Below are 15,829 nucleotides of genomic sequence, written 5' to 3' on the forward strand. Positions count from 1 at the left end.
GGAACGGGCCGTTCTAGATGCAAAATTAACAAACCACAAGTGCAGCAAAATGGGTCTTTCTGAAACTAGAACAACCCGTTCTAGTTTTAGAACGGGCCGTTTTGAATTCAGAACATGTCGTTCTAGAACGCCAATCACATACGTACGTTCAACAAAATGTCGCAATGTGGTTCAAAAATTAAAAATAAAATTCATAACATAACATAAAATCAAAGACAGAAATATGGTTCAGAGACTGAAAACAAAAATTCATAACATAACATATATTAAGAAAGTTCAAAGAAATTACTGAGAAAGAAAATCATCTGAATAACACTAAAGGTGCCAATAATACATTTTATCCACCATATAACACTGAATGACTGATAGGATATCAAAATTATCTACTTGTACATGTGATTGTGTGGTGAAATGTTGGTCCTGTGTGTCCTCTTTCTCTACTTTAGGTTGTACTCCTCAAGAACAGGTTGCTGTTGTTGGGCTACATCGGTCAATGATTTCAAGGGAAAACACCATGTCGTTTCATCCTTGATTGTATAGTGTCGATTTGGTAGTAAGTGGTTCATTTTAGTTTGACTAACAATGAAATAAAACCTGCTACCATTGTCTTTAGTGATACACTACATTGTCCTTAATGATACACTGTATAGCCCAAATGTTTAGCAATTAAAATTATCAATCCTCATTGACAATATTACCAAATTCAGTGTTTAAAATATTTTGTACCTTGGGTCTTTTTCCTTGCTCGATTCACAACCATGATTTAGAATCACGGACGTGAACTATAATCATCGATTGTTTGTGTTTGGTATTCGGGAACTAGAACGGGTCATTCTAGTTTCAGAACAGGTCGTTCTGGTTCCAGATGCATTAAAGAAATTTGGCATCCACCTATGCATCTACGTAACATTCATCTGACATTTAAATGATCAACAATTAATTCCGTTTAAATAATTTAGACGGAAGTTCGACATTGCACTAATTTAAATTACACGTAACCAAATTGAAATGAAAAATTAAAATAAAATAAATTAAAAAAAAATATTATAAGGGACACCAAATTAAGATTTTAACAAGAAATATAATATGCATTGGTCACTATCGTCGGTCTCACTGCCGTGTCATGGTTACCTTGTGGGTGGTTGTGCGAATACCATTATCCAAAAATGTTTGGGGCATAGCTGTTTCTTGTGATGCAGTGAAGTGATAGAATTAATATATAATACGGAAAATATAGGGAGAATAAATTATAATTATATAAATATGGAAGTTAGGTATGTGCAGAATTATTTTATCCACACACGTGTATTATATTATATTACGTAGCGTGCATGTGATAGGATAATGTTGACTTTTGTGAACAATGAAATGGAATGATAGAAGTTTTCTTTTTTGACGCATATTTTTAAGATGCGTATATTATATGAAAAATGAAGATTATAGAATTTTTTAGAATTTCTATAATATGTAATACATAATGATAATAGTAAATATTTTGTTTAAATAATGATTTGGATGTTTTGTGACGACAAAGTGGGCATTGTCGCATTAAAAACAATTATAGGGTGACGAAAGCATTTGAAAACGTGACATTGAAAATCTGTAGTCGTCCAAAAATGATTTGATATTGAAAACGGTAATTAGTCCGAAAACGGCCCATGCTTTCGGAGACGGGATAAAAGTTCGCTTGAGTTAGGTTGACTCATATTAACTTATCTAAATGTTAGTTTTTAACTTAAGAAATCAATTTTTATTTATGAAGAAAAATAAAACGTCGTGGCTTCACACGTTTAATTAGGCTTGTTCACGTGCTCAATTGAAAAGTAGTAACACCAAGAGCCGGTGGATTAAAGAAAAGTAAAATGTCTTGTTCTTTGGATGAATTTTCTTTAAGATTATATATAAATAAAAATTGAACAATACAATGACTTTTAGATTAATGTTTAATTGGGGATAGAATGGAAAATTAATAAGTTTAATATGTTGTTCAATTCGATTTAGTTTTGAATATGAACATTTTTTTTTATTCAAATTGCATTCAAAAATGTGATATTTTGGGTTTTGAGTTCTCCCGCTCAACAATTGTTCAATTTTTAGTTTTTTTAATCAATTTAGATTCCTATTAATAAAGCCTACTCTGCAGAATTAATCTTTTACTCGTTTTGTTAAGATAAAACAAACATAAGATTTTTATTTATTTTTCTAATTTCAAAAATTTTCTTTACCTTCAAATATTGAATTTATCAAATTACGGTAAATTAATTTTAAGTGTGTAGTAGATTAAATATCAACTAATGTCATAATCTATTATTCTATTATTTAATGTAGTTTTTTTTTAATTCTATAATATTACATTATTGTTTCTACAAGGAGTTAATTTTTTGGGGTCCACGAACATACTCCATGTTACTCATTTAATGTTACCTTTTTGTCACTTTTCAAATAAATCGCGAAGTCACGGATCTGTTGTGGCAATGCCATCACAAATATTATTTTATAGAATAAAAGTATAATATACTCATTTTTTCTTTAAATGTGTTAAGTTATTTGTATCTTTCTCTTTAAATTTTAATGTAGACGAAATTGACACCATTACAAAACAAGATTTTTCAGTAAATTATTGGTACACAAGTAGAATTTTAATGAAATGTTCCTAAAAAAGTTATCATTAGAAAATCTAACATCCCAAAATTCAGGAATTCAAGTATGTCCAAAAATTCAGAAGTTGGAATGAGAAGGTTTCATCTAAAGTTAGCTGAGAGGTTCTAATTAGATCTGTTATTATTGCTTAGACGATTCCATCATATATTATTCGCTATTATGGTTTATCAAAGTTTTACACGTGTCAGAGGAGAAGCTACTCACAATAGTTTCTAACTATTTTATTAATGTATGTACGCTAAGATTTAGGAACATGTTTCTAAACACATTATTAGAATGTTTAATGGGGATGTGATTTCCGTAAGCTAATAATTATAGCTTCCGCATCCCAAAGATAATTATGCTTGACAAGTTTTCAAACAAGTTGTATTTGAGATGTTTTGCATTGCTCAAGTGGTTATCCAATTAAATTGAAATACTTATGACTAAATTTTGTTATGCCTTAAGAGAGAAAACAAAATTATTTTGCATTCCTCAAGTACTTATGGAATTAAATTGAAATCTTCATGACTAAATTTTGTTATGCATCAAGAGAGAGAAAAGAAAATTGAGATGAGACTTGAGAGAACTTTACAACATTAACATATAAAAATAATGTTTCAAATATTTTATATCGAATTTGATCGAAGAGAATCGATAGCATTTCAAACAATTTATATCGTATTTGATCAAAGAAAATAAAAAAAAGAGTAAAAATTCTTTTTTCATATAATTTTTTTATTTAATTAAACTTAAAAAAATGGATAAAAGGAAAATAGATGAGAGTAAATCTCTCCTCAACCAATTTTAAACCCTTTTATATACCAAAAAAAATCTCTCCTTATTTAAATTTGGATCCCCTCCAATTTTGAGGAAAAATGGAAAGATATTTAAAATATTTTTAGTATAATATCTAAAATATTTTTATTTGTGATTTTGAATTTAAATTATAACTACAAAAATAAATTAATTTGAAAACTCCTCCCCTCTAACCCTCTCCTTGTGAATTATATTAAAAAAAAATAGGTCAACCCAACCGTTTAAACCTGTCCTACCATTGGCCTGTCAAAAACAAGTCAGATTAGCCTACAAAGTGAAAATGAATTAGATGTCCTGGCTCACCCTGCCTAAGGGTGGGTTGACAGGCCAACAAGCCAACTTGTCAAAAAAATATAATAACAAAAAATTACATATTTATTTTGAATACCTCTTTTAACATATTCCTTTTTCAATATTTAAAGAATCCAATAAATTAGTATACCTAAATAATAAAATAAATCTCAAATCACATCATATTTGATTTGATTTGCAATACAACAAATCTCAAATTTACTTCATAAAAAAATAGATATATAATTATAATAACAATAACTCTTTTAACAAATTTATTACACAAAAAATCTCAAATTACATTTAATAAAATAAATCAAATGCATAACATGTTTGCTGCATAACAAATTACATATTACTCATATAATAAATCTCATGTAACTTAGTTAAACTTAATATTAAAAGATAATAATAATAAAAAAAATTTAAGTAGGCCAATGAATCAACCCGTTATGACCCATCATTTGACCTAACAGATCGATGGACCAAACAAGGTGAGCCAAGATGTCCAACCAGAACTGCCAATTTTTGGTGACCAATGGACCGGCGCGCACACTAACATCCCATTTTACCATCCCGAAAAAAATAGTTATCTCCTCTCTTCATTAAAATTCTTTCACTTCTCTCCTTTAAAATCCCTCTTCGTTCCTCCCCACTTTTGAACAAAAGAAACCCTTAGTGCATTCAATGAGGATCTTCTTGCAAAATAATGGTAACATATATATTCATAATAAATATGCTTCGATTACAAAAGCGATTAAAGAAAGATAAATCCCGATCATACAAAAAAAAATCCATAAAAGAAGCTTTCAGAAGCCACAAGAGGATAAAGACCGTGTTATACTTGGTCTAGTGTCATTTCTTCTGAGTGGAAAGTCTAAGGTGGGTCCTTATGGAAGATTAGAGATGGTGAATGTGTCGGATACTCAGAATTTGGAAAGATAAATGGGTCCTAAATGTCTTTGATGAGAAATTGCATAGTGGAATTGACAAGGCAGGTGTGGTGGAGGATTTAACTTGGGTTCATGATCTAATAGATAGTGATTCTGGAAGCTCGGATCGGCATAAAATTTCTAACATCCCGGGTGGAAGATGTTCCCCTGGGAGTTGAACACTTGCTGTTTGGGGAATACAATAAGCCTGATGAGGATCGGTTAAGACTTACGAGTTAAGGCAGATGTAAATAACACAACTGAAACCGCAACCTACAATTACCAGGTGTAAAGATGAAGCTCATGTTTTACTAGCAACTACATACATTCAATAAGGACAAGTATTATCAATCATATATTGCATACAGTTCAATCAAGGGTTTAAGTTTAATCAAGTAGGGCTAACCAAATATACAGTTACAGTTACCAATAACTTCACCTTCAATGCTAGTTTGTTGTAATCTTTTATTATCTTCTGAATATACAAACGTTTAAAAAGTAAATTGATGCGAACATAAATCTTGTCATCTTATTAAGATTGACATAACAATAAGCAACAAGAGAGCAAAACAAAATGACAATATAACTATAATCTTCCATTAGATTTCGTCTAAGGATACATAATAATTTTCAGTACTCTTCCCCAAAAATGATTTGGTTGCCAGCTTACTCTTCCTTATCATGATATTTCATGCTCCAACCAACCAAAAAAATAAGCCACACACTTCAACTCATGATGGCACATCATACCGCAGATCCTGAAACCTTTTCATCAAGCCTAACTTGAATCCCTCAACTTCTGCATCCTCAAGTGAATTTGGTGCAGACCTAATTATTGCGATGGCCCCGGCAAGATGCAAGGATGCAAGAGCTTCATCTATATAACAATGAAGTATTTTATCTCAGTCAAAAGAAAACAAAAGGACTAGTACCAGCAGTACTATTTTGGTTGAACTGTTGCATATTTTCAACCTCAACTATTATTTGAACTGGATTCTTAATAACCGATATATTGTCAAGAAAAGTATCCTGTATAAATGTATAATTATAGTATAAATTACACATAAGCTCGTGCACATATAACGTCCCAAAATTAATGGAAAAAATAATCTACTTTCCTTTTCATCTTTACATAACCAATATCTATTGAATAAGGATGACAGAAACTGGAAACAAAAGTTTTCTAAGCTTCTTGCAACACTTTGCTCATAAAAGTTATTCGAGCTAGAATATTATACAAATAAAAAATTAGTAAGCGGTTGGACATTTCTGGTTTACTATTTAAGACCAAGACCACTAAGGTACAATTGGTCTCAATAAACTACCACTCCACGAGCATGATAATAAGTATATTTTTAAAAAAAGGCTAATTAGTAAAGAAAAATGTGAAGTGTTAACTAATATGCATAAAAGAACACATAAATAAAAATACTTAAAATTATGATTCCACCTGACTGTGACAGTGCATCAAGTGCCTGCAATGCTGCTTTCCGTGTCCGGTCATCTTTGGCGGTGCTTAGCATATTTAAGAGTTCTTGATCTCCACCCATCTCAACTATCTTCTTCCTTCTTTCATCTTGTGAGCAAACGTAAGGTAAACAATTTTGAATATAGACAACTTATGCAGGGACAACAGATTTTAGAAGGTAATAAATCACCATGTTCTAACCTCACTAAGTTTCATGAGATACCAATATACATTGAAAAACTAAAGATGAATAAGCAGTTATGCAGTGTACATATTATATTTGCCTTCTACAGAATAGAACTCAGTTGTGGATCACTGCAATCTGTGCTATGTCATGAAAATAGTATAACTGACAACAAGGTAACTCTTAGCAATTGTGTCTAACAAATGCAGCTCAATTAAAATCTCAGTAACTGTTTCATTAACAGTTCAGGAGCAAAATTTCAATCTATAATAACTCTTTTATCCAAGTTCAAAATCTCCCATCAACTCTCCCCTTCATCCATGACTTTATCATCTCAAGAATAAGTTGAGATTAATACTAAATGACTAAATGTCACCAATGTAAAGCACAAAAATAATGAAAATATGCTTGTAGAAAGAACAATCAGTTCTAAGAAACAACTACTCTAATATACAAATGCCTAATAATTAATAAACCACAGAGTGCTTCAATATATATATTATGTGCCAAAGAACTATGGTTACCATCTATTGCAAATCGAGCTAATCTAGAAGCTCCCATCCTTTTAAACAAGGGATCCTTGACTCGCAAAAGTGAAACAGACTGTTGCATCAAATTTTCTCCTGAAAATTTTTATTTTAGCAACACTCAGGTCAGAACTACCAAGAGTAAATGAAGGGTACAAGTTGAAAATCGTTGCAGGACAATGTGAGAATACCCATATAAGGAAAGAAATGGTATCCTGCGACCCCTGCAGTCACAAAAAATATCGTCTTTAATAGCCACCCAACTTTTCTCTCAGCTTCTTCCTCGATGGATAGTTCATCTGGAAATCAAAAGAGATACAAGCGAAATTGAGAAACAGAATTGCAGTTCAGACAACTAAGAGTTTGGATAAATTTCTCCAAAAACACTACTAGGAGAGAAAGACAAAAATAAGAAGGAAAATAAAAATGAGCTTCTCCATAAGCTAAATCTAACTTGTGGAAAAGTTAAAAGAATTTAGAAAAACTAATACGATAAAGCTTCTACAAATTATTATATGCATAAGTTAATTTTAACTATCAAAAAACTCATTTCTTTTTTACTTCTCATTTTTCTATTAAAAGTTATTTTTTGAAGAAGTTTATCCAAGCATACCCTAAATCAAAAATTGAATGAAAAAAAAACCTTTTTTTTGTATTTTTACAGTGCCAGATTTTGGCCTCATTATCTAACCCCAGATATCCCCATAATCAGCATTGTCTACGTACCATTTTTACTACTAGAGCATACAAATAGAAATTTCCTTTTATATTATTCATTATTTTAAAATAGATTAGTCAAACAATTATAGGGCTTTCTCGTTCTCAACAGAATGATTTCATAGCCTGATAAATTAATTGGATATAATTTTTTTTGAAGTACCGATAGAAAAAACAAGGTGATACCTTTGCCATTGTACGATGAAAAATTACGAGATCGCAGATTAGCACCAACTTTTCTTCTGCATAAATACTGAGAATAAAACGAATTAGCTAATGGGTACTTATTACGACCCAGAAAACAAGCATCAACTTCAAACACAAATTGAAATTGAAAATGAATTATTTATTTTTACTTTTGATCGTAGAATAAGGGTTAAAATTGAACAGAAGCAAAGACTTACATTAGAGAACTGAGCTGCTAGGGCGCGCATTTTGCTGAACCTCACGACGTTCCCTAACTCTTCTTTCGTTCTTCGTCAAAATCTGCTGACACTGCAGGATCCGGACCCGAATGTCTTATCCGGGTCGGGTGTAGCTGAGTTAAGGGATTCTATTGGTAGGCCCAAACCTGACAGTTAATTTATGACTAGCATCCTGCTGGGTTGGAGATGAATGCGTCAGCCCATTTTCATATTGGATCTCGACCCATGTTGACAATGGGGTACAACAATTAAATGTGTTTCTAAGAATTGAATTTATTTTTTTAAACTGCACGATTTGTATCCATTTTTAAATTGAAGTATGAAACGATTCAAATTGAATCACACTTATATATAATTTTTTTTTCTACATACATAGTGTAGATATACATCATTAATACACAATATAAAAAAGTGTTTTATAAGTGATTGATATATGTTACAAATGATTTGGTTTGATTTGAATTTCTTGATATACTAAAATCGAATGATACTTATTTTTCTTATTTAGTTTAGATAATTTTTAAGCTAAAAGTCGAACCACACTGCCTACTACTACAAGCGCACGTTTGTGTTTTGTTGGATGATTCATGAACAAACTAATATTTTTCTTGTTTATTTACATTTTTAGTTCTCATACAACCTAAGTGTGTTTTGGTTCTCTTAGTTCTGACTGCTCTTGTAACATTAAAATTTTAAACAATGGATAACTAATATTTTCTTAAAATATAAAATTAAATGATTCAGTTATTGAATTAAAATATTTTATAAAATATATCTAATTTATGAAATTTCGTACAAATAAAATTACAAGATACTTAATCACACAGACAAATAAGCATTTAAAATATAAACAAATGTTCTTTATTATATAGCAAAGCTGTAAATATAAATTAAGTAAAATTTGATATATGATTAGAAATATAATATTAATGATTTAACAATTTGATAGGTTTTTGGTATCATTTAAAAAGTTAAATGCTGTATGTATAAAACTTTGACACCGATCGATGTTAATTGATCTTTAATATATATATATATAGTAGGATTTAGTGAGATGATTTTTTTATCTGCGGTTAAAATATAATAGTATGTAGTTTATATTAGTTAAGAGATAAAATTATATAAAAAATATGGAAAGAAAAAATACGTATCATCATTATAATACTCGTTATAGATATCACCTACATGGCTACATATATCCATGATTCCAAATCTCCAACAATCATACCAAAACATTACTTCATACGTATCATATTCATCAATAAAAGACGTTTTGAGTTGAAATCTTTTAAATAAGTGAAGATGAAAAAAAAAACATATATACAAAAATGTCATTATTTAGAGGAGTTTTGTCTTTGGTGCTTGACTCTACACACAAGAAATTATTCATCGAACAGGAACATACAGAAACTCTCAAAAACCGGGAATAGCTTGATCATCATGAAACATGTTAGTAAGAATATATATAACCTACATCCAAGCAAGATTCCAATCATACTAAAACATTGCTTCGTACATATCATCATGTTCATCAATCGAAAACTTATATCTTTTGATTCAAGTTAAACAAGCCAACTCCTTGCATATTATATATATATATATATATATATATATATATATATATATATATATATATATATATATATATATATATATATATATATCACTAAAAAAATTGTCATGACACTATTTTATAATACCATAATGTAAAAATTATTTTTATTTGTAACAATTTTAAAATATAATGAACATATTTAATTCTATTAATTGGTTCAAACATTTTGGATTTATAAAGTTAATCATCTATATAGTACGTAATAATGGTTATTAAATATATTTTTTATTATAGAATATTTACAAATAATAAGTTATTGGTTCCTAAGTTACATACTCAAAAGTTTTTTATACACCATCTATAGTGATAGTGAGTCTTAGGATAGTTGATTTAAGTCTAATTCAACCCTACAAAATCGACTTGTAAGGTGAGGGTTGCTTTTCACTTATATAATATTTAATTACCTAATCTCTAGTCGATGTGGGACTTGAATTTTTCCCAATACACCCCTCTCACGTCCAGCACTATTGGGCTTGGTATGTGAATAAATCGTAGGTGGCCCTTTTTTAGCCTATAACTCAACCATACAAAATCAGCTTGTAAGGTGAATGTTACTTTCCACTTATATAATATTTAATTGCCTAATCTCTAGTCGATGTGGGACTTAGGTTTTTCCCAATACACTCTCTCACGTCAAGCACTATTAGGCTTGGTATGTGGATAAATGGTAGGTGACCCTTTTTTAATGATCTAGGATTGGCGGGACTTGAATACACCCCCTCATGCCCATGGTGCATGTATCAATGAATGGTGGGTGGCTTTTTAAGAATCTAGGATAATTATGATACCACTACAAGAAAAATCAGCATTATCTACGGAAAAAATCCGTAGATAATGATGAAAATCCGTAGATAACTGATAATTATCTACGGATTATCTACGGAAAAAAATTCGTAGATAATAAGGTCGTAGATAACATTATCTATGGAAAATTTTCCGTAGATAACGTTATCTACGGATTTTATCTACGGATATAGAATTTATCTACGGATGAGTTTATCTACGGAAATTTCCGTAGATAACTGATTTCAACATAGAAGAACTATTTCTTGGGGAGCCAAATATATCCATACACAATGTTATAGAAGCTGATGAGAAAAACATATAAACAAAAATTAAAGGAAAACAATCTGATACATTTCATCAAAAACAATTGGATCCATCAGAAAACATATAAACAAAAATCAAAAGACATCAATCTGATCCATTTAATAAAAAATAAAATTTCTCTCCGACTTTCTCTGACAAATGCACATTCATGAAACTAAATCTACTATAAACATAAGAAATAAGGACTCACTATCCAAATCTAAATGAACAATTTAAAACAGACACGTCTCCGTTCAACAAGGCACCAATAAGTATGTAGCGTATAGACTAGGACTGGGAAATAGCACAAAGAATCCTCAACCAGTCCACACAATTATCAGGAACGCCTGACTCACCAAGACAAGCTCCCTATTTCCCCTTCCGTTCTCACCTATATTTCACTAACCCAAAATAATAAACAAACCAAGAATACAAGCAACAAAAAACAAATCATTAAATATGAGAGGTCTTAGATTCCAATGAAAAATTCAAAACTCCAAATAAGATGCAACCATGCACCAAGAACAGTTTGAGTGGCTCTGGTGATGATTTTGAATGTCAGAAGAGATTTTAGAGTCATCACAGCCTAATTTTTGAATAGCAAGTCCATAAAGATACAACCGATGCTTCATTCCTTCCATCATTTTGAGGATTTTCTTGGTTTAGAATTAGTCATATATATATATTCTCCTATTGACAAAGCAACTGCCTCCATAATAAGAGTCTTTCACACGTTAATTTTTGGTCACCACATAGAAAGATAGTGAACCCAATATAGCACTGCTATATGGTTTGAGGTGATTGCTAGAAGAATCTTATATTTAAATCAAACATGTCCCATAATGGCTATGGTGCCATTCGATCAATTCCTTATGCAAGTTATGATTGCGTAGCAGTACTGAAAGATGAAAAATAGAAACCATATTGGTTACTGTTAATGGAGATAGATTATTAACTTATGATGATTACTTTTGAAGCAGTGCAGGTCCCAAAAGTAAAGTCACACCAAATGTTGGCCTACTGAGGGTATTCCCTTGACCATTGATGTAACTTCAACCGGCCCACATCTCTATTTATTATTATCAATTAAATCACTACTTTTAAATATTTATATTGCTTTTATACTATTTAATTATTATTCCAGAGTCATAGAAGTGTACGTAGTGCTTACACTTGCACATGTCCCATACATACATTTCATAACTCTAAAACTTAGATTCTACCTCCATAACTGCTGACGCATATCAATCATACTAATACTATATTCAGACACTTTCTATATAATCAATTCCCAGCCTCAGAATTACTGTCAAAAGTTGAAAAAGTTATTTGCTGTTTTGACTTTAAGTGATTTTATTATTGATTTCAATCGAATAGAAAATTAATTCAAACTCATGCTATATATGCAAACTTCATTACCTTTCTGGTATTACTTATCGAAATTAAAAAAGAAGTCTAAAGTAATCATTAGCATAACAAACTAGTTCCAGTAGAGAGGGTGGGGGAGTGCATGCATGCTTCAAACCTGCCTATGTGAAATTAGATTTTCTTTGGTTAGCATTAGCATAACAGCTCCTTCACAAAATTACACTGATAAATCTGATTTTCATTGATGTTTCAAGCTTTTAGATAACTGAAATCATCCTCTTGCTAATGTAGATTAAACCATTAGATAGGCAAATGCTTATTTTGGCTTTCTGTGTAAGATTTAGATACATAACTACTTGACACATAACCATTAGATTTTCATAATGCTTATTTTGGTTGAAAACGTGCAGAACAGACTGAATGTGCTAATTATGCAGACACCCGTGTTAACCACCAATTCACCTGACAATGAAGGTCAGTAGAAATCCTAGTTGATCCAACGTTGGAAACAGCATAACAAGGAAATTTCCCCGCATGTGTAATTTAATTTTAATACTATCAAGAGCTAATACTAATGAATGGAAGGCAAAGGTGGTGATTATGCTAAGAATATATTTGAACAAGCTAGAATGTAGGCAATAGAATGAAGTTGGTCAAGGAGACACAAGTCACAGAGAATGTTTCTGGTCCCAGTGACTCCAAAGTGTGACTAAACAAGGAGTGGGACGTGGCCTTCCAGCATTCTTCATGAATATGTTTTGCTGCCCCAAAACCACATGCTTTTTGGACCCTAAGTCATGCATGCTTCCCTTTTTATTTTAATTTCTCACCTCAGTATGATCAGCACCACCACTAGCTAAATGATGTTCTTATCTTAATTCATAAAAAAGACAAACTCATCATGGTTTATCATCATGAGCGGAAGGAGAATAATCAGTGACCTCTTTAGCCAACTCATTCAAATTTTAAAAAAGACAAATATGAAGGCTGGTAACTTTTGCTGCACTATTAGGACCACTGTCAGAAAATTTCAAGACAATGAAAACGAGGGGTGAAAAAAATGAACCAATTTACCCCCCCTCCTATGTTACTTATCAACATGAATGCACAGTATAACTTCATCAACACATTACACCTGAAAGTAAAACTTAATAAATTGTAGGAACAATATATATAAATTATTGCAAGTATATATAAATAGACGAGGCAGAGGAGAGGCAAGTATATATAAATTCTTACAAGAATGAATGCTGATGCATCAAATATATAAAAAACTATTTTCAGAATTTAAAGTGTGAAAGATGGAAGTCTTCTTCTTTTATAGGATGAAATTAGAAAATTCCAGAAAGGGAGATATGGAACTGAGAACAAACAATATAAATCACAAAGAGCAGAGAAGAGAAAACAGAACCAAAGAACATAAGATATTGCTAATACTCATCATGGTACCTTGTTTCACAACAGGAGACATTACTGACATAGATTTTCCTTCCTGACCTGAAAGATACAAATGAATATATTATAGAAACAAGTCACAAGTATTTGGAAAAGATACACTGATGGAAGTCTGGATGCTAAACCTTCAAAATTAATGGGAATGTACACAAAAGCCAAACAACAACCAACGTCCTCTTTGGTCAAGTTATACTCAGATGTACCTGCTGATACTAACAAAAAGCTTCTGCATAGATTTTCCACAATGAAACAAGAGTAAAGAGCTTAGTAAGTTCAATGAGGGATGAAAAAAAATTAAATTTTTAAACAAAACAAAAGCAGGAAGCATCCCCAAAGCACTGTAAAAAATGCAATTCTAATTTGCAAAAGCACAAATCAAAAGTCTAGAATAAAGGAATTTATATTTTAACTTGATGCTTCCATGCCCTTTAGTAAAGTGCAAAGAAGAGAATACAGACCCGGAATCCCTGTTTTCCCGTAACCAATAAATGTTTGGCTATGATGCTTGTTTCATTCTCAGCACCACCTAAAGTAATAAATGTCAAAATAATTGGTGATCTACGAGAGAATAGCAAGGTCACTACAACTGGTATTTTTACAAATGCTGAACGAAGCTTATTTTTACAGAGCATAATGAAAGCTTAAATAAATAAAAGTATAAAAATTGAGGAAGAATGAAAGCGAGAAACAGAGCAGAGAAGCCATAAAATACCAAATACAAGGAGGTGTGGTGGCCGGCGAGGGACTGCTGGAACGATTTAACACAGCTGGAGGTGTGGTGGCCGGCGAGGGACTGTTGGAACGGTTTAACACAAAACGAGGTGTGGTGGCCAACGAGGGACTGTTGGAACGGTTTAACGGACAAGGATCTATGGTGGTCGGCGAGGGAGTGTTGCAGCTGTTTAACAGAGAAGAGAGGAGGTTTATTAGGGTAACACGAAAGTTTCAAAACATATTCCGTATATCAGCATTATTTTTAATTTTTGTTTCTGCTCAGTTGTTTTAAAATAAATAAATAAATAAAGATTTATTTTAAAATTTAATTTGAATCAAACATGTTATTATTAATATTAAATAATAATAAATTTTCATATTAAATTTAATATATTAAAATTAATTAAATATTTTTATTTAAGAAATTATTACAGAGACATATATTTTAAAGTTTTTATTTTATTAAATTAATTGAAAATTAATTATATTTTATCACTTGTTAATAAAGTAAGTGAATGATAATGAATTAATTAAAATTTTAAAATATATTTTTATTAAAAATAACTTTTTGGTCAATATGGTGACTAAAAGGTATTATAATAAATAATGAAATTAAATAAATTAATTCTTATAATAGTTATTTTTTTCATAATGCTAAATTAAATAATCTAATTATTTTATAATAAATTAAAATAAAAATATAATAAAATATGTTAACTGATATTTTAAATAAAATATATTAAAATATTATAATCAAAAGAAATTTAATATTAAATCAAAATATTATATAAATCATAACTAAACTATATTCTGATATTAAATTTATTATATATTAAAATTAATTACATATTTGTATCAAAGAAATTGCTCTAGATTTTAGATTTTATTTATTATGTTTTATAATAAATAAAATCCAATATTAAATCAAAAGATTATAACAATCATAACTCAAATCCAGGTAAATATCTTTCATAATCAAAAGAAATCTAATATTAAATCAAAAGATAAAAAAAATTATAACTAAAATATTTATAAATTTTATAATATTAAATTTAGTATATATTAAAATTAATTAATTAAATATTTGTATTTAAGAAATTGTTACAGATTTTAGATATATATTTTAAAGTTTTTATTTTATTAAATTAATTAAAAATTAATTATATTTTATCGCTTTTTAATCAAGTAAGTGAATGATAATGAAATAACTAAAATTTTAAAATATATTTTAATTAAAATATTTTTTTGGTAAATACGGTAACTAAAAAGTATTATAATAAATAATTAAATTAAAAAAGAATAAATTTTATAATGATTATTTTTTTGATGATGTTAAATTAAATATTCTAATTATTTTATAATAAATAAAAATGAAAAGATAATAAAAATATGTTTTACCTACGGAATTTATCTATGGAAATATCCGTAGATAAGTTATCTACGGAAATTTTCGTAGATAACTTATTTACGGATATTACGGAAATTTCCGTAGATAAGTTATCTATGGAAATTTCCATAGATAACTTATCTATGGATATTTCCGTAGATAACTGGACATTATCTACGGGAAAAATTTCGTAGATAA

General features: G+C 29.9%; 1 protein-coding gene across 3 annotated transcripts; it reads right to left on the bottom strand.

Moving 5' to 3' along the window:
- Window positions 1-5,116: 5,116 nt before the first annotated feature.
- On the bottom strand, window positions 5,117-14,476 carry LOC109816583 (ARM repeat superfamily protein). Of its 3 annotated transcripts, none has more exons than XM_083071415.1 (10): window positions 14,243-14,476; window positions 13,989-14,056; window positions 13,656-13,756; window positions 13,525-13,572; window positions 7,983-8,175; window positions 7,765-7,831; window positions 7,053-7,160; window positions 6,859-6,957; window positions 6,133-6,258; window positions 5,117-5,559 (listed from the first exon to the last, which is right to left on the bottom strand). In XM_083071415.1, exons 5-10 carry the CDS (start codon window positions 8,010-8,012, stop codon window positions 5,414-5,416), a joined length of 576 nt encoding a protein of 191 aa, XP_082927541.1. In that variant the 5' UTR covers window positions 8,013-8,175; window positions 13,525-13,572; window positions 13,656-13,756; window positions 13,989-14,056; window positions 14,243-14,476; the 3' UTR covers window positions 5,117-5,413. The 3 variants fall into 3 exon arrangements, with proteins under 3 accessions (XP_082927541.1, XP_082927542.1, XP_082927543.1); XM_083071416.1 differs by having other exon boundaries at window positions 7,983-8,178; XM_083071417.1 differs by lacking the exon at window positions 13,989-14,056.
- Window positions 14,477-15,829: the final 1,353 nt, after the last annotated feature.

Source organism: Cajanus cajan, chromosome 3 (assembly GCF_000230855.2).
Source record: "Cajanus cajan strain Asha chromosome 3, NIPB_CcT2T_4, whole genome shotgun sequence".
Classification (NCBI taxonomy): Eukaryota; Viridiplantae; Streptophyta; class Magnoliopsida; order Fabales; family Fabaceae; genus Cajanus; species Cajanus cajan.

Excerpts from the sequence above, each read along its gene's own strand:
- LOC109816583 (XM_083071417.1), bottom strand. The coding sequence starts at position 8,012 with ATGCGCGCCCTAGCAGCTCAGTTCTCTAAT. Across the intron at positions 7,832-7,982 it reads TAGCAGCTCAGTTCTCTAAT|TATTTATGCAGAAGAAAAGT; the intron begins GTAAGTCTTTGC and ends TTTTATTCTCAG. Across the intron at positions 5,560-6,132 it reads TGATGCACTGTCACAGTCAG|ATGAAGCTCTTGCATCCTTG; the intron begins GTGGAATCATAA and ends ATTGTTATATAG.